The sequence below is a fragment of the Octopus sinensis genome, linkage group LG3, assembly GCF_006345805.1.
Source record: "Octopus sinensis linkage group LG3, ASM634580v1, whole genome shotgun sequence".
In the NCBI taxonomy this organism is placed as follows: domain Eukaryota; kingdom Metazoa; phylum Mollusca; class Cephalopoda; order Octopoda; family Octopodidae; genus Octopus; species Octopus sinensis.
In genome coordinates, this window is record NC_042999.1 from 63,166,286 (window position 1) to 63,191,716 (window position 25,431).

Below are 25,431 nucleotides of genomic sequence, written 5' to 3' on the forward strand. Positions count from 1 at the left end.
GAATGTGGCCATGCTGGGGCACTGCCTTCAAGAGTTTAGTCAGACAAATCGACCCTAGTACTTTTTAAGTCCGGTACCTGTTCTACTTTTTTTTGTCAAATTACTAAGTTATAGGGGCAGAAAAAAAACATCGGTTGTCAAGTGATGATGGAGGACATATACGTGCATATATATATTCACGCACAATGGGCTTTAACACAGTTTTCTTTACCAAATTCTTTCACAAGTCATTGGTCAGTTTGTGTCTATAGTAGAAGACATCTGCTCAAGGTACCATACATCCCACACCATATGGTTCAAAACAATACTTCTGAACTGCGCCGCCATGTGTGTGTGCACATATGCACTGCATGTATTGAATATATAAATTTATAGGAAGCTGGAATTTCTCTTTGTTGCTATTCTAAGTTTGACACTTAGCTCTTGTGTGATCTTAGAATTGTAACAGAGTAACACATCAACTTCTAATAAATTAACAAATAAACTCAGCATATTTTATTTGCTCCTTCTCGAAATGCATAAATGTTTTAGTGTTAAAGTTTGGGATAGCAGAATTTCACAGTTCATACCAACAAATGGCTGGTATGAAACTGAAGTCAATCATTTTTTTCTTCTTTTTAGTCATGTGTAGCCATGCCGATCCCTCTGTAGGAAGCTTCTCTTCATCCTCTCTCTCTCATAGTAATCCTCTCATTCCCTAGTATAAAATTCAACCACCCCACCTTCCCCCAGGGTTTGTAGTCCTGCAAATTGCATGGCAACCTCAATGGTGCAGGTGGCATGAAAAAGAAAGCACCCAGTTTATGCTGCAAAGTGGTTGATGTTGAGAAGGGCACCCAGCAGCAAAAACTATGCCAAAGCTGACATTGGGACATGATGCAAACCTTGGACACATAAGATCCTATCCAACTCATGCCAACATGGAACATGAACATTAAATGATGATGATTTATATATATATATATATATATATATATATATAGGCGCAGGAGTGGCTGTGTGGTAAGTAGCTTGCTTACTAACCACATGGTTCTGGGTTCAGTCCCACTGCGTGGCACTTTGGGCAAGTGTCATCAACTATAGCCTCGGACCGACCAAAGCCTTGTGAGTGGATTTGGTAGACGGAAACTGAAAGCAGCCTGTCGTATATATGTATATATATGTATATATATATATTATATATATATATATATATATTATATATATATATATATATATATATATATATATATGTATGTATGTGTGTGTATGTTGTCTCACACCAACATCGCTTGACAACCGATGCTGGTGTGTTTACGTCCCCGTAACTTAGCGGTTCAACAAAATAGGGCGATAGAAGTACTAGGCTTACAAAGAATAAGTCCTGGGGTCGATTTACTTGACTAATGACTGAAACAAGTAAAAAAGAATATATATATATATATATATATATATAGAATATAAATCATGTAGACACACATACATGTACAAGTTTGTACAGAGACACACTTAGTAAACTGATGCTGAACGTTAAATAAGGATAAGAGTACATATCAAAATGTTCAGCTCCGATATTATTTTCTGCTACGTGTTTCAAAAATCATTAGACTGTTTTTTTTTTGGTTTAAAACAAAAAAGAAAAAAGAAACGAAAGCTAAAAAAAAAAATCTAATGATTACCATTGGTTGGCAATGAAACTCAAGTCATGAAGCTGTGAAATTCTAAATTTTAACATTGCTAAGAATAAGCAAATAAAGTACATTTGAGTTTATTTAAAAATTTGTTGGAAGTTGAAGCTATATACTGTAGCAATTCTCAAATCAATTGAAAGATGACTGTGAAACTCACAGTAGCAACAAAGTAAAATATTTCAATATAATTATAAGTTATAATTTCAGATAGATATTTTATAGGAATCATTGTTTAGACATAACCAGTTAAGTGTCATATGAGAAGTAAATATTTTCAAATGCAGTTTAGTGCTGTTCTTAGGTTTGTTGGTTCCTGTTAAATCCAACCACCCACCCAACCCATGTCAGCATGGAAAACAGATATTTAATTGATGATAAAAGTGAAGTACTTGTACCACATGGGTAGTACGAGTGAAATCCCCGAACCAAGTTTTCAATGATGTTATAGTGCTGATAATTTGTAAATTAGGATTGTATAAGAAAATATACATAGATCGGCGTGTACTTGCATTAACATACTCAGTTATCAATATTTAATTTATACATGGTGGTGACTTGCTGTGCTTGAGGAGACCTATTGAGTCAAGTACATCAACATCGGTGGCATGTAAAAAGCACCACCTGAATGTGGCCATTTGCCAGCCTCCTCTGGCCCCTGTGCCAGTGGCACGTAAAAAGCACCTACTACACTCACGGAGTGGTTGGCTTTAGGAAGGGAATCCAGCTGTAGAAATACTGCCAAATCAGACTGGAGCTTGGTGCAGCCTCCTGGTTTCCCAGACCCCGGTCAAACCATCCAACCCATGCTAGCATGGAAAACGGACGTTAAACGATGACGATGATGCACACTCACTCCAATTAATATTTTAGGGACTAACTCATATCAAAAAAAGTATTTGTCATATTAACATAAGATCTAACTTGAAGGTAGTGAGTTGGGAAAAATGCTTAGCAGCACTTCACCTGTCTTTATGTTCCGAGTTCAAATTCTGCTGAGGTAAACTTTGTCTTTCATCCTTTCGGAGGTCAATAAAATAAGTACCAGTCGAGTACTGAGGTTGATGTAATTGACTTAACCCCTTCCTCGAAATTGCTGGCCCTGTGCCGAAATGTGAAACTGATACGAAAATCTGAGAACCATTTAAAAAAATAAAAATGGAATTCATCAGATAGCTTCCACAAATAAATCATATACCATCCCTACCTTAATTTTCCACTGCCAAAATGTAGATGCCAGTGTTTTTATCACATCTGTTTGGTTGATTGATTACTGGCATGTCAATTCTTGATTTTTTTTTTTTTTATTACAAACCAGTGAAGCAGGAGATAAAAAAAAAATTATCAATGCTTCGGAAGAATGCATATAAAAAAGTTATTTTCTCTCAATCATATATATATATATATTCTCGTTGCTATTATGCAAAAGTGTTTTAAGTCCGAAATGTTGCTTTTTCAGAAAACACAAAAATAGTTTCACCATTCCATTTCTTTTTACATTAGCAAGTTTCAGCTTGACAATAATACTTTGTTGGGTGCAGTAATTATATCTCCATGCATGTATGATATTTTCAGTCAGAAATATTTTTGTAAAACTATCATATGTGGGACTTACTACACTTTCGAAAAATGCTAAACCGTTGTACTACACTTTGACAATTTTCATATCTTGGCATCTGAAGCAGATGGAGATACGATAGCTTGACCAAAAGAACTGGCTATTGCAAGCAAAATTAAATATAAAAAAAAGAAAAAAAAAAAGCATTTGGCCAAATTTGGAGATACAAAAGTTTAACATAATAGCAATGATATGTGTGTGTGTGTATAAATATACATATGTGTGAGCATATCTTTGTCCCTGTGTTTGTCCCTGTCTGCACCTAACGACCTGTTTTGGTGGGTTTATGTCTCCAGAACTTACCAGTTCAGCAAAGAAGTCTAATAGAATACGTACCAGGCTTTACAGAAAAACAACAAGTAGTAGGGTCGATTAGTTTTTGACTAAAATTCTTCAATGCAATGCCCCAGCATGGCCACAGTCTAATGACTGGAACAAGTAAAAGATAAAAAGTACTTCCATTTCATGTGTAACATGCTGGGTGTGAAAACCTATTACATGGAAAACAAAATGCAATAGAAGTACACATTCACACACACACAATTTCCTTGAAATAGCTTTTATTAAGTACAGTGGAAATATATTGAAACAGTCACATGTAAAGACATATTTCCTTGGACTAAATTTCAATATTGGCTTAATATTGAATTAAATATTTCTGTTGATTAAGTTATGGAATGAGAAAGAGGGTTCACATGACATTTACTTTTTTTTTTTTTTTTAATAGTATTTTGGATATTTTGTCAGTGGAGAATTATGGTAGCGATGGTGTAGGATTTATCTGTGGAAGGTAATCTATGGATTTCATTTTTATCTTATATGTTATAGTTATGATTATCACAAATGAGTAACTGAAGACTTATTCTGGATTTTCTTGTGGTATATTCCTGGCAAATATATCTGTTAATTCACCTTCATGTCTCTTTTCAACTTAAGTTAGATTTCAAAGGTTAAAAACAGTTTTATATATACCAAGACGGACCAAAAAAAAACCCATCAAACCAGTGCAGCCTACATTAAAAAATTTACTTTTCATCAGGAATTAGTCATTTTCTGATGTTATTTATAACCAATTAACTCGTCCTAAATATGTCACTGGAATTTATTAAGGTGTCATAATAGAGGACTTTAGGAAAAGCAGAAACATCACAACATCCCCTTATACTCCCACCATCACTTAAGATACAGGAGCTGTGCTTCATTAGAGAAATAAACAAATTTTTATACACCAAAACCTTTTTGGTGTGACTGCATTTGACCCTTTTGGGAGTTAAGTACCAGTAATATGCTGGAGTTGATTTAATTGATGATACTGCTTCATTATGCTAATGTCAGAAATCAGTCAATCATCATCATCAGCAGTAGCAACAGCAGCATCATGTCCACCAAGTAGGCTGCCTGGTTCAATATTTCCAAAATTTTATTCATCTGCCCAATGTTCTGAATTCAAATCCTAATGGGGTTGACTAAGTATCACACACACGTGTGGATTCAATGAATTAATCCTACTTCCCATTATGTGGCGGCACAATGGCCTAGTGGTTAGGGCAGCAGACTCAAGGTTTCGATTCCCAGACCAGGCACTGTGTTTATTGAGTGAAAACACCTAAAGCTCCATGAGGCTCTGGCGGGGGGGGGGGGTGAACCCAACTTTCTCTCACTCTTTCTTCCTGTTTCTGTTGTACCTGTATTTCAAAGGGCCAGCCTTGTCACACTCTGTGTCACGCTGAATCTCCCCGAGAACTACGTAAAGGGTACACATGTCTGTGGAGTGCTCAGCCACTTGCACGTTAATAAATGAGCTGCGATATCACTGGTGCCAAGCTGTATCGGCCCCTTAACCTTTCCCTTGGATAACATCGGTGGCGTGGAGAGGGGAGGCTGGTATGCATGGGCGACTGTTGGTCTTCCATAAACAACCTTGCCCAGACTTGTATGTTGGAGGGTAACTTTCTAGGTGCAATCCCATGGTCATTCATGACCGAAGGGGATCACAATTTACCATTATATATTGTGGCCTCATGCCACTATCACAAATGAATATTATGTAAAAACTCATCATGAAAATCAAGATTTTCATTTTATATGTTACCTGGTTCTGTTCTCCTGATAAAATTGCTTCCATAAACTATCAGTGAATATCTTTGAAAAGGCATAAATTTCACAACTTATTATTTATGTCTTTCTATAAATATCATTCTACAAGTTTATATGAAAAATACTGCAGCAGAAAATGGCCCACTGTACACACTCTTGTCCATGTGCATTCTGGTTTCAATACTGCCATGGGTTACTTCAGCTTTTAGCTTTCCAAGTCTGATGCATGAATTAAGTAATATAGGTATGGACTGGGGTCATTTTAAACCAGTATAACCTTCTTATAAGTTTATGTGGCTGTGTCAGAATGGTAAATCACTGTTATCGTGCTTTAGATATAGAATAGTTGGAGAGACCAAGTGTAAAAATGCTTTAAAGTTTTAGGTTACCAGTGTCTAGCTCCCAGTCCAGCTCAGATTGAACAAAACTTGGATTAAAAGGCAGTCCAGTTATGACAATTCCATTTTTATCAGGGATGCGAAAGATTATAACATCTAATATGCCCTTTATTTAATATGGTAGAGTACAGTTTTATGTGATTCGAGGCTAGCAGGTTAAGTAAACTTATGAAGTCTCTCTTGTAGGTAACCACATGTTAAATAAGTTAATAACAATAAACAGAAAAAAATGAATAAGGTGGTTGCGAAATACATGCCTTTTTGAACAGCACTGATAATTTAGAGAAACGGTTTTACAAAGGGGAATGGAACCAGGGAGTATAGCAACCATATTTGATGACATAAAAGATGCCCTTTATTTCAGAAGAATCATTCTAGGTCCTATATGCAAAATTGCAACACTCATAAGCTAATTTTGTTTCTAGAGATCTTTTCCCAAAATATGTGCTGTTGAACATGGCTGCATCTTTTATGTCAAATACGATATGTTTAGTTCACAGAAAAAAAAAAGTAAATACTAATTTTCATAAAGAATTTTACATAATAATCATCTGTCATTAGCTTATAATGACATTTTTTCCTAGGGTTAAATATTTTTTCATTTATTCATAAAATTAAGTTTTTTCTAAGAATCAATATATATATGATTTCTAAGAATCAACATGACCATAATGCGGAAGATAAATTAGAAGCTATTCAAACACAAGAAAGAAAAGAAAAGGAGACTTAATAGTTTTTACAAAAAACGTTAATAGTTGGGTAGGTTTTGCTTTCAAACTTGCAGATTACAATAATTTCATGCCTCGTACATAGCAGGTGCTGCAATAAAACTTCAAATAAATCCACTCACATTCATATGACAGGAGTGGAGAAATTTACCGTCAGACTGCAGTGTCCTCCTGTATACAAAATTTAGGTGTCTCAAAATTTTACGTAACAAGGTTTATGATAAAGTTAAAATACGAATGATTTATATGACAAACCCACTCTATTAAACATCAATTATTCAGAAATTGAATACCAAGTCAGCATCTACTGCCAAGTGGGTGTAAGGGGGTTATTTGCTTTTGTCTTGCTTTTCTAAAGAACATGAGTAAATTGCAGCCTTCCAGTTTTACTTCAGAAGTTTGGTGAGTGAAAAACGATAACTCCTTAGCTGATATTTGAATCTACTTGGTTTATCCTGATATTTAAAGATCATTTTTAGATTAAATTTTCTCAACAAGAGGCCTGAACATAACATGCAGACTGCTTAGTCATCTTTGTAATATAAAAACCTAAGAATGTGAGTGAAAAGTAATAAATGGCACTTTATACATGTCATATCAAAAGACAAAACAGAAATTCTTTCTTAGACTATTCCTTTTAAACTGCCCATTTAATTGTAAAGTATACAACAGCTTACAGAATCTTTTGCTTACATAGATATCAAGATGGTGTAATTTACAGAAAAGATGGCAAAAACCAATGGCAAAATGTTGGTTGTAAACCCATTTCAATACATGCTTGCAAGAGAAAACATAATAATCTAACAATCCTAACATGAGCTGTTATTGTTTCTAATAATCATTTCAAACTTTTGCACCACGACGCAGGCTAGCTTTTGAAGCCAATACCCAAGTGATATTTACACTATCTAACTTGCAATATAGAGAGACAAAATTAATTATTCCTTGGGATTTAGGTAAATGCAGCTCTCTTTTCTAACAATTAACTGGTCCTTCCTATTGGTAACATTGATGTTATTTGTTAGCCCCCAAGTTATACCTATTTCTTTACTACCTACCCACAAGGGGCTAAACAGAGAGGGGACAAACAAGGACAGACAAAGAGATTAAGTCGATTATATCGATCCCAGTGCATAGCTGGTACTTAATTTATCGACCCCGTAAGGATGAAAGGCAAAGTTGACCTCGGCGGAATTTGAACTCAGAACGTAATGGCAGACGAAATACAGCTACGCATTTCGCTTGGCGTGCTAACGTTTCTGCCAGCTCGCCGCCTTATACCTGAGTGGTTTCAGTTGTGATCATGTGACTTTTTGTACACCAGAGTCTAGGGCAGTGGTTCTCAACCTGTGGTCCATGGATCCCTGGTGGTCTGCAAAGGTAGTACTGGGGGTCCATGAACTAAATTCAAAATTTCATATATACATACATACATATATACACACACACACATACATACATATATACTCTTTTACTTGTTTCAGTCATTTGACTGTGGCCATGCTGGAGTACCTCTTGAGAATTTACTGAAACTTAAATCACTAGACAACAGTAAAATTTCTGGCTGAAAATGCACCACAAGTACATTTGTTATTGGTTAGAGTTCGTTCAGCCTCGGGAAAATTCCTCTGCCCACTAAACCACTACAGTGAGTATGCATACATTACCTTTTCCCCCTCAAATATTCACCCAAATCCTAAACTCCCAGGTAGGCAGTCTGACATAATGCATGTATGTGCAAATGAAAAAGGCGCGCGTGCACAGAGGCATATTCTCACACGTTTTGATAAACCGCTATACATACATACCCCGCGAAAGAAATTACTCAGGGGTGCCATCCTCGTGAAAAAAAAATCATAGTCAAGTCACAGCCATTACACTTAACGCAGTGTGGGAAAAAAGTTTAATAGTAGTTATATAGTGGCGGTGGCGAACAGTGCAATATCAATAACTTGAATTTAATCTAAATAATCAGTATGGGAAAGGTGTTAAATGCAGGCGAAAAGTAAGCGTAATATACGTGCACTAGAGTCAAGAGCGGTTAAAGACAAGCATTACACGTGAAACCAATGTGATTAATGCATACCAAAACGTGTAATTAAGTTAACGTACATGCTTTTATCTAGACATCAACACACGCATAAACAAACGCGCCCGCGCACACGTAGACACGACACAAACACAAGCATAAACAAACGCACGCGCGAATATAGGAGGAAATTGACGAAACACGCAGGCTATCACAGACACACACACACACAGACGAGCGATACTTATACTCGCATTTGACAGCGAGAAACGATGAGAAAGTAAAATAGATCTCGGTAAAAGTCTTAAAGTTAACTTTCAGAGACATAGTAGTTTCGCAATAAACCATTCGTGTGTGTCTGTGTGTGTGTGTGTGTGTGTGGAATGCCTGAACTTTCTGTGTTTTAAATTCTATGGAGTTAGCAAGTCAGTGCGCATCCGGTCGTTGTTTATTTCCATGTCAGTCCTGACAATGCAAAGGCGTTTCCGGCCGTGACCATCCCGTAATTTTCAAACAGATTGCTTTATCAAATATAGCCTACCTTTCTTTTCTAATTTCTAAGAACAGAAGGGTATGATTTGGGGATATATTCGGCTATTTTTAGCATGTCGAGCGATTGCGTAGAGATTTCCTCATTGGCTCGTGTTGTGTAAGGTTGTTGAGCGCCAGGTCAGCCTTTATTAAGCAGGCCTATAATCGGAGGCGTTCTAGCCGTGACCAACCCTGTATTTATCTGACAGTATATCATGGACTATGTTGATCAATGTGTATTCTCATTTTTTAAGGCGGTAAGGTGTGATTTAGCTTCTATTGCTACCAGGTCAAGCTACCGAGTAGAAAGTCACTGGTCAACACCCTTGTTTTTAGTTGATGAATTTAAAGAGTTTCGATTTTGTTGTCGGTTAAGAACTTCAATGTTAGTATGTGTACGTACCTCTTCATCTGTGGTTTGGTCAATGCAAGTGACTAGTAAGTCAATGTCTGCGCAGGAAAGATTTACAACCGATATTGCGCGGATGAATCACTGTGTACAAATGTGTGACATTTACTGCGGTATGACAATGTGTGTAATGTGACAGACCATAGATGGTGTCTAGCGGTCTGTCAGTTATATAAATTTCGATGTGTATAGGTGTGTACATGTGAGTATGTGTTATCGAAATACTAGAATTCATGGTGCTTTATGGGAGAATGTGTAGGCAAAAAAAAAAAAAAGAAAGTTCAAAGTACAAGAGCCCTAAGAAAAGCGCAAGGGTTTGGGCAGAGACCAAAGTTGGACAGTCCTACTTGAAATGATAACATCTTCAACTTCACAGCACACGATTTGTATACAAATAACAGCTTATGAATAAACGTGTAATAACATCAAAAATTTAAGCGGTTAGATGTGAACGAAAAGGTTTTCAGACGGGTAATTTACCTACCTCTACGGTGCCAAGACGACCAAGCGTCAGAAGAAGCGACCAAGTCACAGGTATCCGACATTGCATGAGAGGTACTGGCGCTGTTGGTTAAACACAAGCCAGTCACCTCCTTATCAGGTGGACACAGCGAACGACAACACCAGCGTGCCGGACATGTCACCGTGCCGATTCGATCAGAAAAAGATGACAACAACGACGTCGACGGCGAAGATATCGATGATAAAGGCGGTAGCGGTGGCGGTGGTAAAAAGGTAAATAAGGGTTGTTTAACCGGCGCGGTTGCTATAGCCACAAATGGTGATAAAGAATGGGGTGGTGTGAACGATGAAGATATTGATGGTGTTGTTATTGTTGTATGCTGCGGCAGTGAGACGTCGGCTTTTATGGCTCTGGCATCACCCTTCTCCGAGTCAACGCTCCAGAAAGCCGGTCTCCAGAGGCGAGGCACTTGTGTCGTAGTCGTACCAGCGACGACACTATCATCTGAGGACGATCTGGTATTATTACTATCTCTTCTACTGGCAAAGTTTTTACCACAGTTGGTCGGAATTGTGGTAGCGTGGTGAGGAAACGAAGAATGATGAAGTTGAAGTGGAGGAGCCGGATACAGACAAGGTAAAACGACAGGGTGATGATCACGACGAGGTAAAATGGCAAAGGGAACTGGTGATTTGCTAGACGGGTACTCCACTGCACAGTCACCGGTACTTATGAAAGAGACAGCACTGGAAGTGTAATAGTTGTTGTGGTAGTAAGGTCGCTTAAGGATACATCAACAATCGAAGTCGCTGTAGTAGTGAGAAAAAGAATCAGTAGCAGACCGGACCGTGACGACAATACCAGCAGTACTGTTGTTGATCTAAACAGCAGTAGTATCAGCAATAATAGTTCTCGAGGCGATGGCCACAAGCACAGCGTCACTATTAGTGTAGTAATAGTAGTTACTAACTATCGCACAGTTCCTACAACTAATAGACTGGCCTAGAGCGCTTCTCCTACCGCTAGAAATACTATTACTACTGCCACCATCACCACAGCTACCTCCTGCTACTTACTAATTTGTAGTAGTAGTAGTTGTAGTGGTGGTGGTGGTGGAAGTTGTAGTGTTCTGTCTGGTGGTAGCAGTGGTGGTAAACTTTAGTTGTCGGATGCTTAAACTTATTAAGAGTCAGTAGAAGCACTTCTAACTTTTAATAGTTGTTAGTTATAAACAAACGCCAACGAAGTTAACTTCGGGGTGTGCGCTTTTAGAATCACAATTGTAGCAAACACGGTAATTAGCGTTTTCGGAGATATTGAAAACACACACTCACTCACTACATGCATATAAACAGATACACTGACTACACACACACACACAAACAAAATGCATAAACATACACACATACAATAAATGCATATATATATATATATATATATATATATATATATATATCCACACAATGCATACACACATACATACACTAAATGCATATATATATATATATATATATCCACACAATGCATACACACATACATACACTAAATGCATATATATATATATATATATATATATATATATATATCCACACAATGCATACACACATACACTAAATGCATATATATATATACACAGACTAAATCTGTATACTTATTTTATTCTTTTACTTCTTTCACACATTTGAATGCGGCCATGCTGGAGCACCACCTTTAGTCGAACAATTCGACCCCAGGACTTATTCTTTGTAAGCCTAGCACTCATTCTATCGGTCTCCTTTTGCCGAACTGCTGTTTTAAATGCATTTAATAAGTACTAAATGCATACATAGACACATTAAATACACAAACACACACACACACACATAGCTAGGTGCATAAAGACACATGGCGTGCACATATTCTTTCACTCTGGTTGTCTACCGAAATCCGATGACATTCACTTCATTAATGGTGAAGTTTTGATGGCTGACCAATCCTATTCTGGATCCACAAGCTACATTGGTGAGTGGATAAGCAACGGCGGTGGCAACCACATTTGCATGTTACCTAGCTTCCGTCCTGCTACCTTCAAGTTGTCCTCTCCATTTCCTATTCATAAATTTCATCACCGCTCAGCTTTCACCGAGTGGTTCGTTCGGCAGAAGTTCCATGTCAGTGGTATACTAGTGTGCCACTCACTTTACCCGCTTCATTGTTGGTGATGAGCAATAGTGCCATCTTTTCCAAATATCTGATGAACATTCTCTTTTAAATTTAAGACCGAAATGCATCAGTAACTGCAGTAACTGGCCTATAGACATTATGTTTGCATTAAGTATGATACATAGATGGCTATTTTAATCTAAAACTGCTTCAAGTGCACATACTGGATTTTTAGTAAGCCAGGCGATTATTCGCAACATCAGTCAATGTTTTATTCACTTTTTCCAAAATCAGAGACGACGACTGGTCGTCCCATCATTATGGCTGGTTGCGTATATGCACCATTGAAAAGGCCGAAATGCATCTAACGCTCTCGCAGGTCGCTACTGGAACGAATTTTTTGATGTTATTACTTGTTTATTCATCTATGAGAAGTTATCTCAAAACAAATACTGCAGTAACTGACCATCGACAGTGTATATAATGCATAAATGGTTACTTTTTCTCTTTTTATCAAGAGAGGAAAACAGTACCTATGATCCTTTCTAGATCTTCTAAAAGAGAGAGGAAGGGAGTTGTCCTTAAACCGGAGACAGCCCGACCGTTTGCAACAGAGTGGACTCTGCTAAAGGCACTTAAGAGGTGCCAGGTGGTATCATTAAACGAAGCAACAGATTAAGTCTATTATTCAAAAAGGTCCTGTCGTGATACGGCACACACCCGTCCCGCTGTAACGTTTCCGCTAGTCCACCGCCTGAGACTGGGTACTTTACTGAGCCCAGAAGAATAAAAGGCTAAGCTGACCTCGACATGATTCGAACTAGGACAGCAGCATTAACAACATCACTCTGGGACTTATTAAACAGGCACTGACCGCCTTCAGAAGACTTCTGTGCAGTCTTTGAAAACAAGAGCCTTCGTCCTTTACCAAAAGATACTGTACAGTAATCCCTCGACTATCGCGGGTGTTATGTTCCAACCCACCCACACGCGATAGATGAAAATCCGAAGTAGAAAGCACTGTATACTTTTAAATTTATTTTTATAATTTGTATGTATTTATTTTATTATAAATGCAAAACCACACCACGGAGGAATCGACGTAAGCTTACATAATAAACCGCGAAATGGCGAGGGATGACTGTATACCCAGCAGCCTGTATCATTCTCCTCTTCTCTAGTTGCGAATCTAAGGTGGGCTAGTCCTTGAATCATTTCCATACGAGCTACCTCCAGTATATTATCGGAAATATTTCCCAAAACTAACAATAAAAGTATTGAGGCCATGATTACACAACGCCAGCTGCAGCGGCAAAGGCGCGTGGTTAGGAATTTCCTATGTCGATTACTCTGCATGGATGGTACACGGCCGGCTGCATCATGAGTGACGCTCAGCTGGAGGACTGAAAGAACACTTTAAAAATTAAATGTGTGTGTGTGCTACGTTGATCAAAGTAGATTTTACAATAAAAAGCTATCAAATTTGAAATCACAAGTCAATTTGCCACCCGCGCCAACGATGACTTGGCGCGAATGACACTGGTGTCAATAGCTCTCGGAAGTGACACTAGATACGCTCCTAAAAGGATTGAGCCTAGATTTATTAATACATAATCATAGAAGCAAAACAAGTACATTCGACTAAATAAACAATACACCGTTGTTAGGTACTCTTTTACTTGCTTCAGTCATTTGACTGCGGCCATGTTGGAGCACCGCCTTTAGTCGAGCAAATCGACCCCAGGACTTATTCTTTAGAAGCCTAGTACGTATTCTATCAGTCTCTAGTGCCGAACCGCTAAGTTACGGGGACGTAAACACACCAGCATCGGTTGTCAAGCGATGTTGGGGGAATAAACACAGACACACAAACACATAAATATATACATATATATACGACGGGCTTCTTTCAGTTTCCGTCTACCAAATACACTCACAAGGTTTTGGTCGGCCCGAGGCTATAGAAGACACTTGCCCAAGGTGCCACGCAGTGTGACTGAACCCGGAACCATGCGATTGGTAAGCAAGCTACTTACCACACAGCCACCTGAAAGTATAAAAGCCAAAGTCATCCACGTTGAGATTTGAGCTCAGAATCAGCTAAACACCGTCATTTTAATCCGGTGCTCCAACGATTTGTCATTCAAGCCTTATATTCTATATATATAATACATTCAAATGAAGCACAATGTCTTCATCAACAATGTTGAAGGTGAATTCTCTGATTTTCTAGCGCATGAAAAAAACTAAAGCCAATACATTCGTCGAAAAACAATTCTACATATACGGTGTTTTATTTGTATCCATTTCCAATAACGTCCACTCCTACGCAGATGATACTGATTTTTATTCGTCCCAAATGTTCCACAGCGAAGCACCATCCACAGGAAACCCAGACACCTAACGCCAAACCTGCTCTGACTCTTTGAATAGAGACATAAAAAGCATTCATTAATGCAGATCTTGTCTCCTTCGAGAGCTCAGACCTAAGAAAACAATATCGTATCACTCTCTAAACATGAAATGCTCGCAACTGGAAGCTTCAAGATTGCTGTAAATATTAGGCCACAACTATCATCGAGGACCTCTTATGGATAATTATAACGTCGACCACAGCAAAAGTTGTGCCGCAAAGACTGGTCTTCCCTCAAATTATTAAGCTTCTACAAAGTCCAAGTGGAATCCAAAACGAAGTACTTATTGCCATCCCATTTGGGACGATACTGCTGGTATACAGAACAGTTTTCCCGAACAGCATTACAAAGAAACCCCATTCAACTGGCTGGCATGGTGTCACTCATAAACACATACACACACTTCAACCTCTGACCTACAAGTGCTGTGTCCTTTGTCAATGCGGCGAGCTGGCAGAAACGTTAGCACGCCGGGCGAAATGCGTAGCCGTATTTCGTCCGCCGTTACGTTCTGAGTTCAAATTCCGCCGAAGTCGACTTTGCCTTTCATCCTTTCGGGGTCGATAAAACAAGTACCCTTTACGCACTGGGGTCGATATAATCGACTTAATCCGTTTGTCTGTCCTTGTTTGTCTTCTGTGTTTAGACCTTTGTGGGTAGTAACGAAATAGTTATTTCGTATGCCGCTACGTTCTGAGTTCAAATTCCGCCCAGGTCGACTTTGCCTTTCATCCTTACGGGGTCGATAAATTAAGTACCAGTTACGCACTGGTGTCGATGTAATCGACTTAATCCGTTTGTCTGTCCTTGTCTGTCAGCTCTATGTTTAGCCCCTTGTAGGCAATAAAGAAATAAGTGCTATGACCTTTGTCATTTCTGTGGTTACAATAGAGGTCTCTGCTCTTCGAAGCTGGTTGATCCCGTACCCCTTCCTTTCAAATGCACCAAATCCACTCGTCTTTCCTCCTTCCGTAACCCATATTGTGTTTACCTACTGCTCTACCTAAAAACACTACGTCTATCGTTTCCCCTCTAGAATTCGTTCCCAGCTCACATTTTCCCTGTAACAATCAACTTGCAACTATTCAAAAAGAACATTAATCGTGTTCATTTCACCGGTCCATGTGGTCTTGCGGATGCTATTGGCACAGCTTCTCCCTCCAGACAAAACCATCACAATGTCTATGTAGGCAGGATTCGTATAGGCATTATCTCGTCGATTGTTTGTTTCTTTTATTTACTTATTTTTAAACTCCTTCCATTTCTCAGAGCGTTAAACAAATAATTTTGACCACGAACCCATCCCGTTTGACATCTATTTGTGTGTATGCGTGTGTGTGTGTGATACAGAAACACACCAATGAAACGCCATCTACAAGAAAAAAAAACCCTTTTCATATTTATTTAAGCATTATAGAAAAGTCAGAATAACATTTTAAACATACACATATCGTTACTCTTTACTCTCTCTCTCTAACTTGTTTCAGTCATTTGACTGCGGCCTTGCTGGAGCACTGACTTTCGTCGAGCAAATCGACCCCAGGACTTATTCTTTGGAAGCTTAGTACTTATTCTATCGGTCTCTTTTGCCGAACCGCTAAGTTACGAGGACGTAAACACACCAGTATCGGTTGTCAAGCGATGTTGGGTGTGGGGACAAATACAGACACACACATTTATACACACACACATATACATATATACGACGGGCTTCTTTCAATTTCCGTCTACCAAATCCACTCACAAGACTTTGGTCGGCCCAAGGCTACAGTAGAAGACACTTGTCCAAGGTGCCACGCAGTGGGAATGAACCAGGAACCATGTGGTTGGTAAGCAAGCTACTTACCACATAGCCACTCCTGTGCCTACTTTCAAATTTGTTTCATTTTGTGAAAGTATTGTAAACTTTAATGCAGAAAACAACTTCGTCGTACATCGACAACCTGGTCGCTGTTAATTCCATTGTGTGGTTAAATTTACTTCACAACTACGTGGTTCCAGGTGCGATTCCACAGGGTAGCACCTTAGGCAAATGTCTTCTACCAAGGCAACCAAACAAATGCTTTGCGAATGGAATTCTGTAGGCGGGAAACTGTGCAAAAGTCCATCGTGAGACAGGTCAGAGTTTTAGACCGGAGGCTGTGGGTGGGAGAATTGCCTTTTTTTGTTAAATACGTTCTCAAATGTTTAAATTACATCTGTCTTTAAGTATAGGAATGGTTAATGCTTTTTACTTGTCAGTTTGATATATAAAGAAGTAATTCCATTATGATGCTTTTGGGCAGCTGTCTGAACAAAAAACTGCTAAGTAGGCATTTTTTATATCATGGGTCATTAAAATTCTTTTAAAATATTCTTCTATTGCCTATCTTCAATGGATGTGTGTGACTAAGTTTCTTTTATTTATTCTTGAGCTGTTCATTTGTGGTCTTTTTTGTCTGTTTCCAGATTTAATTTCACGTCCCCCACCATCTTTTAATATTCCAAATTGCCAACTGGTTTATTTATTTCTCATTTTCTCGGAGACAGGGTGAAAAGACAAGAGACGCCGCTTGCCATGTATTTTAAATATATTTCTAAGTATGTTTATAATATAAAATATTCACAAATTGGAGTAAGTCTGTATGTCGTGAGCAAGAGCAGGAAAGGAAAGATCTAATGTTTACTGTGCGTATGGCAGGTGACCCCTTCACGAGTTTGCTCCGATACTATTGTTTCAGCTCGATATGTTTATAATAATTTGCCCTATAATAAGTAGTGGCCAGATTGTAGATGTTACGAAGAAACCTTTTTCATATTATGTATTAAGCAATAGCACGAAAGCAAAGTGAAAATAACTATATGCTCTTTTACTTGTTTCAGTCATTGAACTGCAGCCATACTGGGGCACTACCGAGAAATGTTTAGTCGAACTAATCGATCCCAGTACTTATTTTTCAAGTTTGGTACTTATTGTATTGGCCTCTTTGCCAAACCACTGAAATAATAGCGACGTAAACAAACCAGCACCGGGTGTCAAATGGTAATGGGAAACACACATATATACATACATGTGAGTGTGTATGTGAAAGTTTCCGTCAACCAAATTCACTTACAAAACAGTTGTCGGTTCGGGGCAATAATAGAGAACATTTGCGCAAGGTGTCGTGCAGTGGGGCTCAACGCGAAACCTCGTGGTTGCAAAGCGAACTTCTCAACCAGTGTTTCCGCGGTGTAATTCCTCCAGTTTCATCACACGATTTCAGATCAAGTTACTTGTAATATAAGGACAATTGTGTAGATATGTGTGTGTTAACACTGTTTTATAATCCTGTTCAACGCAAATTAGAACTAAAGGGGAGAAAACCGAAGGAAAATAATCTTTGTATTTTACCATGTAAACACTTCTTCAGACCTCCAGATCAGTGGTTTTCAACCGGGGTTTATATAAGATATTTGGTGATCTACAATAGAATTTTAAGGACCCCAGAAGAAATATTGATCAAGATGTATGTATTGGTATGTATAGCAAGGAATAACTAGGCTTCTTTCTCTAACATTTTACATAGTTCAACCTACACAAATTAATGTATGAAAAACAAGAGGAAAAAAAAAAAAAATATATATATATATATATATATATATATATATATATATATATATATATAGTGTGGTTGTGTGGTAAGAAGGTTGCTTCCCAACCACATGGTTCGGAGTTCAGTCACACTGCGTGCCACTTTGGGCAAGTATCTTCAACTATAGCCTCGAGCTGATCAAAGTCTTGTGAGTGGATTTGATAGGAGGAAACTGAAAGAATCCCGTGTCTTTGTGTTTATTCCAGTACCACCGCTTGGCAACTGGTGTTGGAGTGTTTATGACCTTGTAACTTAGCAGTTCGGCAAAACAGATCGCTAGAATAAGTACCGAGCTTGATTCATTCAACTAAAATTCAAGGTGGTGCCCCAACATGGTCACAGTCTAATGACTAAAACAAGTATAAAAGATAAAAGATATATATATATATATATATATATATATATATATATATATATATGTGTGTGTGTGTGTGTGTGTATAATTATTAAACAGGACATCAAACATTAAGCCAATACAATATCTCAAGCTGTATACATTATTATATGTTACAGCACTTAACCTAACGTACCTAATCGTTTAGATCACCTGTGAACTAACCCCACCCTATAATGTGTGTGTATATATATATATATATATATATATATATATATATATATATATAGGTACAGGAGTGGCTGTTTGGTAAGTAGCTTGCTTACCAACCACATAGTTCCGGTTTCAGTCCCACTGCGTGGCACCTTGGGCAAGTGTCTTCTACTATAGACTCGGGCCGACCAAAGCCTTGTGAGTGGATTTGGTAGATGGAAGCTGAAAGAAGTCCGTCATATATATACATGTTCGTGTGTCTATGTTTGCCCCCCCCCACATCGCTTGACAACTGATGCTGGTGTGTTTAGGTCCTCGTAACTTAGCGGTTCGGCAAATGAGACCGATAAAATAAATACGAGGCTTACAAAGAATAAGTGCTTCTTCTTCATCATTCGAGCCTGCTCTAAGCTACTAAGAATGTGTGTGGCAACTTGAAGATCCACCCACCACACGCGATAGAATTCACGGGCGCGAAAGCTATGTTGTTATCCTCATTCCATAAACGGTGGCTTTTTAACGGGTGGAGAGCTGAACCATCCTGGGGTACAGAGGATTCGTAATCTAGACTAGGGTCTGAAAGTTTACTACACCATAGTGTTCCTCTGCTTTGTGGCTGAAGTAGGAAGAAAGAGTGAGAGAAAGTTGTGGTGAAAGAGTACAGCAGGGTCCACCCACCCCCTTCGCTGGAGCCTCGTGGTGCTTATGTGTTTTTGCTCAATAAACACTCACAATGCTCGGTCTGGGAATCGAAACCACGTTCTTACGACCGCGAGTCCGCTGCTCTAACCACTGGGCCATTGCGCCTCCACCGATGTTGCTGCTGCACACAATCATCATTGACTGTACTAAAGAAAGGTCACAATGTTTGTATATAGACGTGCAGTTTCCTGTCTCATTTTTCTGCTGATACCATAGTAGCCACTATTCAGCTTCATCTCATCATTCCTACTGTGTCTGCATTTAACCACTACACCCACTACTCGTTGGGTTATACACAATTCGTTTCACTCAAGCACAGACCCTCAGAAATTCAGGGTTAATGTCCGGCGTGCTAAAAGACTACTGAAAGCGAGGACACCTTTTAGCTTTGGTTAAAGCATGTTTCTAGAACCCGCTTCAAACCCCAGGCTACGTCAGCTCCGACAATCGTCAGTAACTTGGTCAGCGAATCCTCAGCAACGGTCGACAATTGACGGCAAGATGAGCTGCTACGGATCGCACTATCCCAAAGCGTGTATGCATGTGACCGGGTACCACATGTGAAATTGTATTTCTACTGAAACTCTTAACATGGAGTGTTGGTTGGAGCCGGATCATCCCATCCCGAGGGAATGCCGCCGCAAGTAGAAGTACTAAGCATTTATACATTTTCCAACCGTGCCCATCAACATAACAGGAGATGGCATTGATGTAAGCAGTATATTTCTAATCATGCCTATGTGAACCCTATGAGATTACAAACAGGAGAAAAAACACACAAGTTGTTTAAAGACAGTCAATCTTGACTGTTGACATCTCTTCATCTTCGTCGCCGATGACTTCTCTCATGAGTAATGAGGTTAATCTTAAGGTTACAAAGACAATTAAGGAGAAATCTAAGCCAAGAATCGTTTTTTTCTTCTTTGTTTTTCCGGGGAGTGGGAATGGGTGGGTGTTAAAGTCACGCCTGTTTCAACTGCTCACATTCTACCCTCAAGCAACACGCAGGTTACTTCATAGATATAAGAGGTATACCTTGAAGTCATTATTCCGTGTCTGAACAGGTTTCGAGCTGCACCGCCTAGCCTAATACCATATTTTCCGACATGAAAGTCGAATTTTTCTGACCAAAATTTACAGCCAAAAAAAAAAAAAAAATCGATTTATAAATCCATACGACTTTGGAGGACTAATAATTCCATGTGAAGATAGTTGAATGTTTAATGTTTACACTATATACAACGTCGACTTGTATGCCGGAAAATAAAGTACACACTGAGAAATTCGATACATCTATCCAATACAGTTACGACTGTCAATGTACTCAGGACGTAAAGAGCCAGAACTAATATCACAAAGCGTTTTCACCAGCGATCGAACATTTTCATCAGCTGACTACCCCGACCCGGTACTTTGTTTTATCAACTCCGATGGGTCAAAGTGTGAAATTGACCTTTGAGCTCAAAACGCAATCAACCACACACACACATTAGCTGGCAGTTTGAGTGGTTTTAGCAATGTCCGCTCTGTTTGCAAGTATTCCGACCGGGCCTCCAATATAAAGGATACCTTCTTCCCTCCATCCCTCCACTTTCAGAGGTCCTGTAATGAGCCACTGTACTCGTACAGCCTATCTTAATCCAACTGAGTAAAAGACAAAATAAATAAATAAAACAAAATAAAACCGCATTGCGTTTTGTCCGACGCTTTAAAGATTCAACCAATTTACCTCCTGTTCACACACATACACTAATCATTATCGTTACTGCCGCCGCCGCCACTGCCACCACCACCATCATCATCATCACCACCACCATCACCATCACCATTAACAACACAAAACATTGAACAATGAGTTACATCGTGATAATATATCTAATTATCACTCCAGAAAATGTCGGTTCGATTCCTATCGGAATTGCATTGTTTGTGTTCTCTGTATTCTAATTTGTTTACATACATTCCTTCTTATTTTTACATAGAAATGATAATAAGTATCCAGCCTGAAATATGCTAATTATTTCCCTACCTTCCCCCCTTTCTGGATAATCGTTAAAAAAAAGAAAGGAAATGACAGACAGAAATATCATTAAAATATAAAGGGTGGGGTAATCACAACTAGGCTGTTTCGTTGATGATGTTGGCTTGTTTGTTGTTGTTGTTACATTGAATAGCGGGAATTCTTATCATTTTTGGTTAATGTCTACAAAAGAGGCACAATGCTGCAATTGTCACAAACAGTGTGAGAACAGATTAAAACTTACTGCAATACAGTATCAGATACTTGGCATTGTTGCGACTTACGTGCATACATACATATGCACATACGTAACATACATACAGTGTATATATTTATGCGTTTGTGAGAGAGAGAGAGAGAGAGAGGAGAGAGAGAGAGAGCGTGCGCGCGAGTTTTCAGTTTTTCCCGTATCTATCAAAATCTCTGGTTTTCACTTATAATAATGGTTTCTAACTTTGGAACAAAAACCACACAAATTAGAAGGAAGACGATATCATGGACCAATCAAATTCCAGTATATTACTGGTACATATTTTATGAAGTCCTTGAAGGACAAGAAGAGATAAGAAACAGGCAAAGTCGACTTCGGCGCAACCTGAACTCACATCGTAAAGAGACATCACATAATTTCCAATGGTTTTCCTCTCTGCATCCACGATGGAGTACAACACCGAGCTGGATCAATTTGCCTTTCGAAGATCATGAAGACTTGCATACCCATACCAACTTCTCCCGGCCACATGTCATTTCTGGTCACCTTGGCGCTTACAAACAAATGGTACTATGTTGTGAATGTTATGATCCGAAGATCAATACCTGAAAGAAGGGGAAACGACTTTGGTCGTACCCTTGTATCACAAATTGCATCATCGGTCTTTAAGAGGTTTGTGGCAAATCAACCTGGTCTGTCGTTTTACTTCGTCTTTAGTTTCGAAGACCAACCACGCATACACTACCGAATACTTTTCCTCAGTCGATGGAGGCCAGATCGCTGGCACATATCAGCTGAAACTTCATTTAATTACTCCTTTGAGAGTTCACTGAAGGCCCTGTCACTTTTTGAGAGGCGAGGGTATATCACTTTATCTTTCTTTTTACTTTTTCTCAAAAGAAAACCAAAGGCAATGAGGAACACATACCGAACCCACATTGTTTGATTTTCAGAAAACTCTCCCATGGCCAAAGCTTCTTTTCGTCTTACGACATTGACAAAACTTTTGTCTTCATCGTTAAATTCCTTTTGGCTATCCCAACCGTTTATATTTAAATTACAAATGTATTCGATTGTGCTTTTCTATAAATTTTCTGAAGTATCATTATATGTGTTTGTCTATGTAATTGTCACACACACATACATATAAATAAATAAATAAAAGCACGCCAGGCGAAATGCGTAGCCGTATTTCGCCTGCCGTTACGTTCTGAGTTCAAATTCCGCCGGGGTCGACTTTGCCTTTCATCCTTTCTGGGTCGATTAAATAAGTACCAGTTACGCACTGGGGTCGATATAATCGACTTAATCCCTTTGTCTGTCCTTATTTGTCCCCTCTGTGTTTAGTCCCTTGTGGGTAGTAAAGAAATATATATATAGATATATGTGTGTCCATGTCCGCTTTCGTTTTTCTTTTTTATTGTGTTTTACATGTTTCTTTATTACCCACAAAGCAGAGGGGACAAAGAACAGACAAACGGATTAAGTCGATTATATCGACCCCAGTGCGTAACTGGTACTTAATTTATCGACCCCGAAAGGATGAAAGGCAAAGTAGACCTCGGCAGAATTTGAACTCACAACGTAACGGCAGACGAAATACGGCTACGCATTTCGCCCGGCGTGCTAACGTTTCTGCCAGCTCGCCGCCTTATTGTGTTTTATATAGTTTTATGTCTTGAAGTAACTTCTTAGGATTTCTCCAGCAAAAGAAGTCATGTTTAAAATAACTGAATGTTTATTACTCTTGCATGCAAAATATCAAACGACTAACCATTCCCATTCTAAGGTAAGTGGTATGGAGACTGAAATGCTACAGACTTCTATCAGCAAAATTATACCCTCTCCCCATTCTGTACAGGGTATTCAAAAAGTCTCTCCGCAGTAAGTATTTTATTGTAAAATAAATATATTAAATTTTACAAGACGTTAAAAAACTTTATAAGAAGTGTTGGAAGTGTCGTCCTTCATTTTCAATACGCAAGTTGACTTTTCTCCACATATTTTGAAATACATCTTGGATGAAAAAAATTCACTGAGGAGAGACTATTTGAACAACCTGTACAAGCATGATAAATTCAAACCTTTCACGAAGCCAGTTCGAAGACGTCTGTGCACGTAAAAAGCCTAAAAGTTTGTGGAAGGGGACTAGTCAATTATAGTGACCCCAGTACTTGACTGATACTTATTTCATCGATTCCAGTACTTATTTTACCGACCCCAAAAGGATGAAAAGCAAAGTCGACCTCGGTAGTATTCGAACTCAGAGCGTCTTTATATCCTGAGTCCGAAAGGCCGCTAAGCATTTTATCCAGCGTGCTAACGATTATGCTAGCTCGCCGCCTTAATAATAATAATAATCCTTTCTACTGTAGGTACAAGGCCTAAAGTTTTGGGGAAGGGGTAAGTCGATCACATCGACCTCAGTACTTGAATGGTACTTAATTTATCGACCCCGAAAGGATGAAAGGCAAAGTCGGTCTCGGCGGGATTTGAACTCAGATCAGGAATGGAGGTTTCATATTTATTACATCGACCGCCAGACCTCAAACGGTGTTTGTTTCTTCGAAAGGATAAAAGGTAAAGTCAATCTCGGCTCTATTTGATCCCAGCCGGAATTCTGACGAGCAGTAAAGATTCTAACAGTTAATTATTCTTAATAACAATTGCTAACTTTCGGAACAAGGCAGACATTTTTGGTAAAGGACAAGTAAAATACCACTGTAAGTAGTCACCGTAATAACGCTGTGAACAAAACCAGTCTTCGTGACTACATTATTAAATTTGATCTCTGGGTTTATTTTCCCAAATTACTCCTTCATTATCAAAACCGGACACAATATTAAAGCAAAATGATTGCAGAACTCTAGATAGAAACCGAAAGCTGGAATAGTTTTCTCTTGGTCCAACAGGAGTCGATTCCAGTCTGTTAAGTAAGGAAACATTTATCAATTTTACAGTGCTGCCTGCCTCCTTGTTTCTCCTTCTCAATCGCACGAACAGGATCATTTGGAAGTTATGTGGCTTGACGACGCACAAAATGAAAATACTTAGCATTTATAGGGAAAAGAAGAGCCGACCTATCACTTGGTTGTTTTTATAGTCCATTCAGCGGTGTTCTAACGAGAAAATAAAACGATGCTACACTTCATATTACAAATCAAAAAGTACCAAAACCCCTCTTCTTGCAGTCCACCTGTTCTGAAATTCAATGATTCATATCCGAAATAGATCAAACACATATTTGCGGGAACGAAATTTACTTAAGCGGGGAAAACCCAGGTCCAACCCAGGATGTTCAAAACGTTTTTCATTGCGCTCCCAAAATTTTACGGGGTGCGCTTCCACCCTGCTCCCGAGCCAATGATCAGACATATCCAAATATAACAAGATACTAAAATAAACTTTTACTTTGTTTGGTTGTTTCATTTTGGTGTGCGTTTATATATATATATATATATATATATATATATACTACATATGTGAAAAATTCTGTCTGTGGGTCTGTTTGTGGAGTTGTTAGCTAACTCCTCCGACATCGTTTTATCAATTCTGATGAAACTTGACACGAGTAGAACTCATGTCTGGAAACCTCGTGGCATACTCAGATTGTTGAAAAAGAAAAAAAAAAAGAATGATATTAGGAGCCCTGGAAGGGATCTTTATATATATCTAATATATTTCATTTTAAAAACCAAGGGAAATAATACATTCATTTTCCTAAATTATTTGGTATAAATCAAATTGAGTTTGCTTATTTCTTAGTATTTGAACAGTTAGTTATTTTCGCAATTCATCCAGTACAACCCTTAAACAAGTAAATAGTATTTTACTAAACAAT

The 25,431-nt window shown here is 38.6% G+C and overlaps 1 protein-coding gene across 2 annotated transcripts in view; it reads right to left on the minus strand.

The window, feature by feature from the left end:
* The window catches only part of LOC115209256 (putative uncharacterized protein DDB_G0277255), a 261,041-nt gene that overhangs the window by 110,113 nt on the left and 125,497 nt on the right, over window positions 1-25,431 (minus strand). Inside the window, exon 1 of one of the 2 annotated variants that reach the window (XM_029777550.2) lies at window positions 9,962-10,964. The exons of the other annotated variant lie outside the window; for it this stretch is intronic. Coding sequence (XP_029633410.1) covers window positions 9,962-10,022 — 61 coding nt within the window. The 5' untranslated portion in view covers window positions 10,023-10,964. Of the gene's footprint in view, window positions 1-9,961; window positions 10,965-25,431 lie in introns of those variants that run through there. 2 annotated transcript variants of the gene reach the window in all.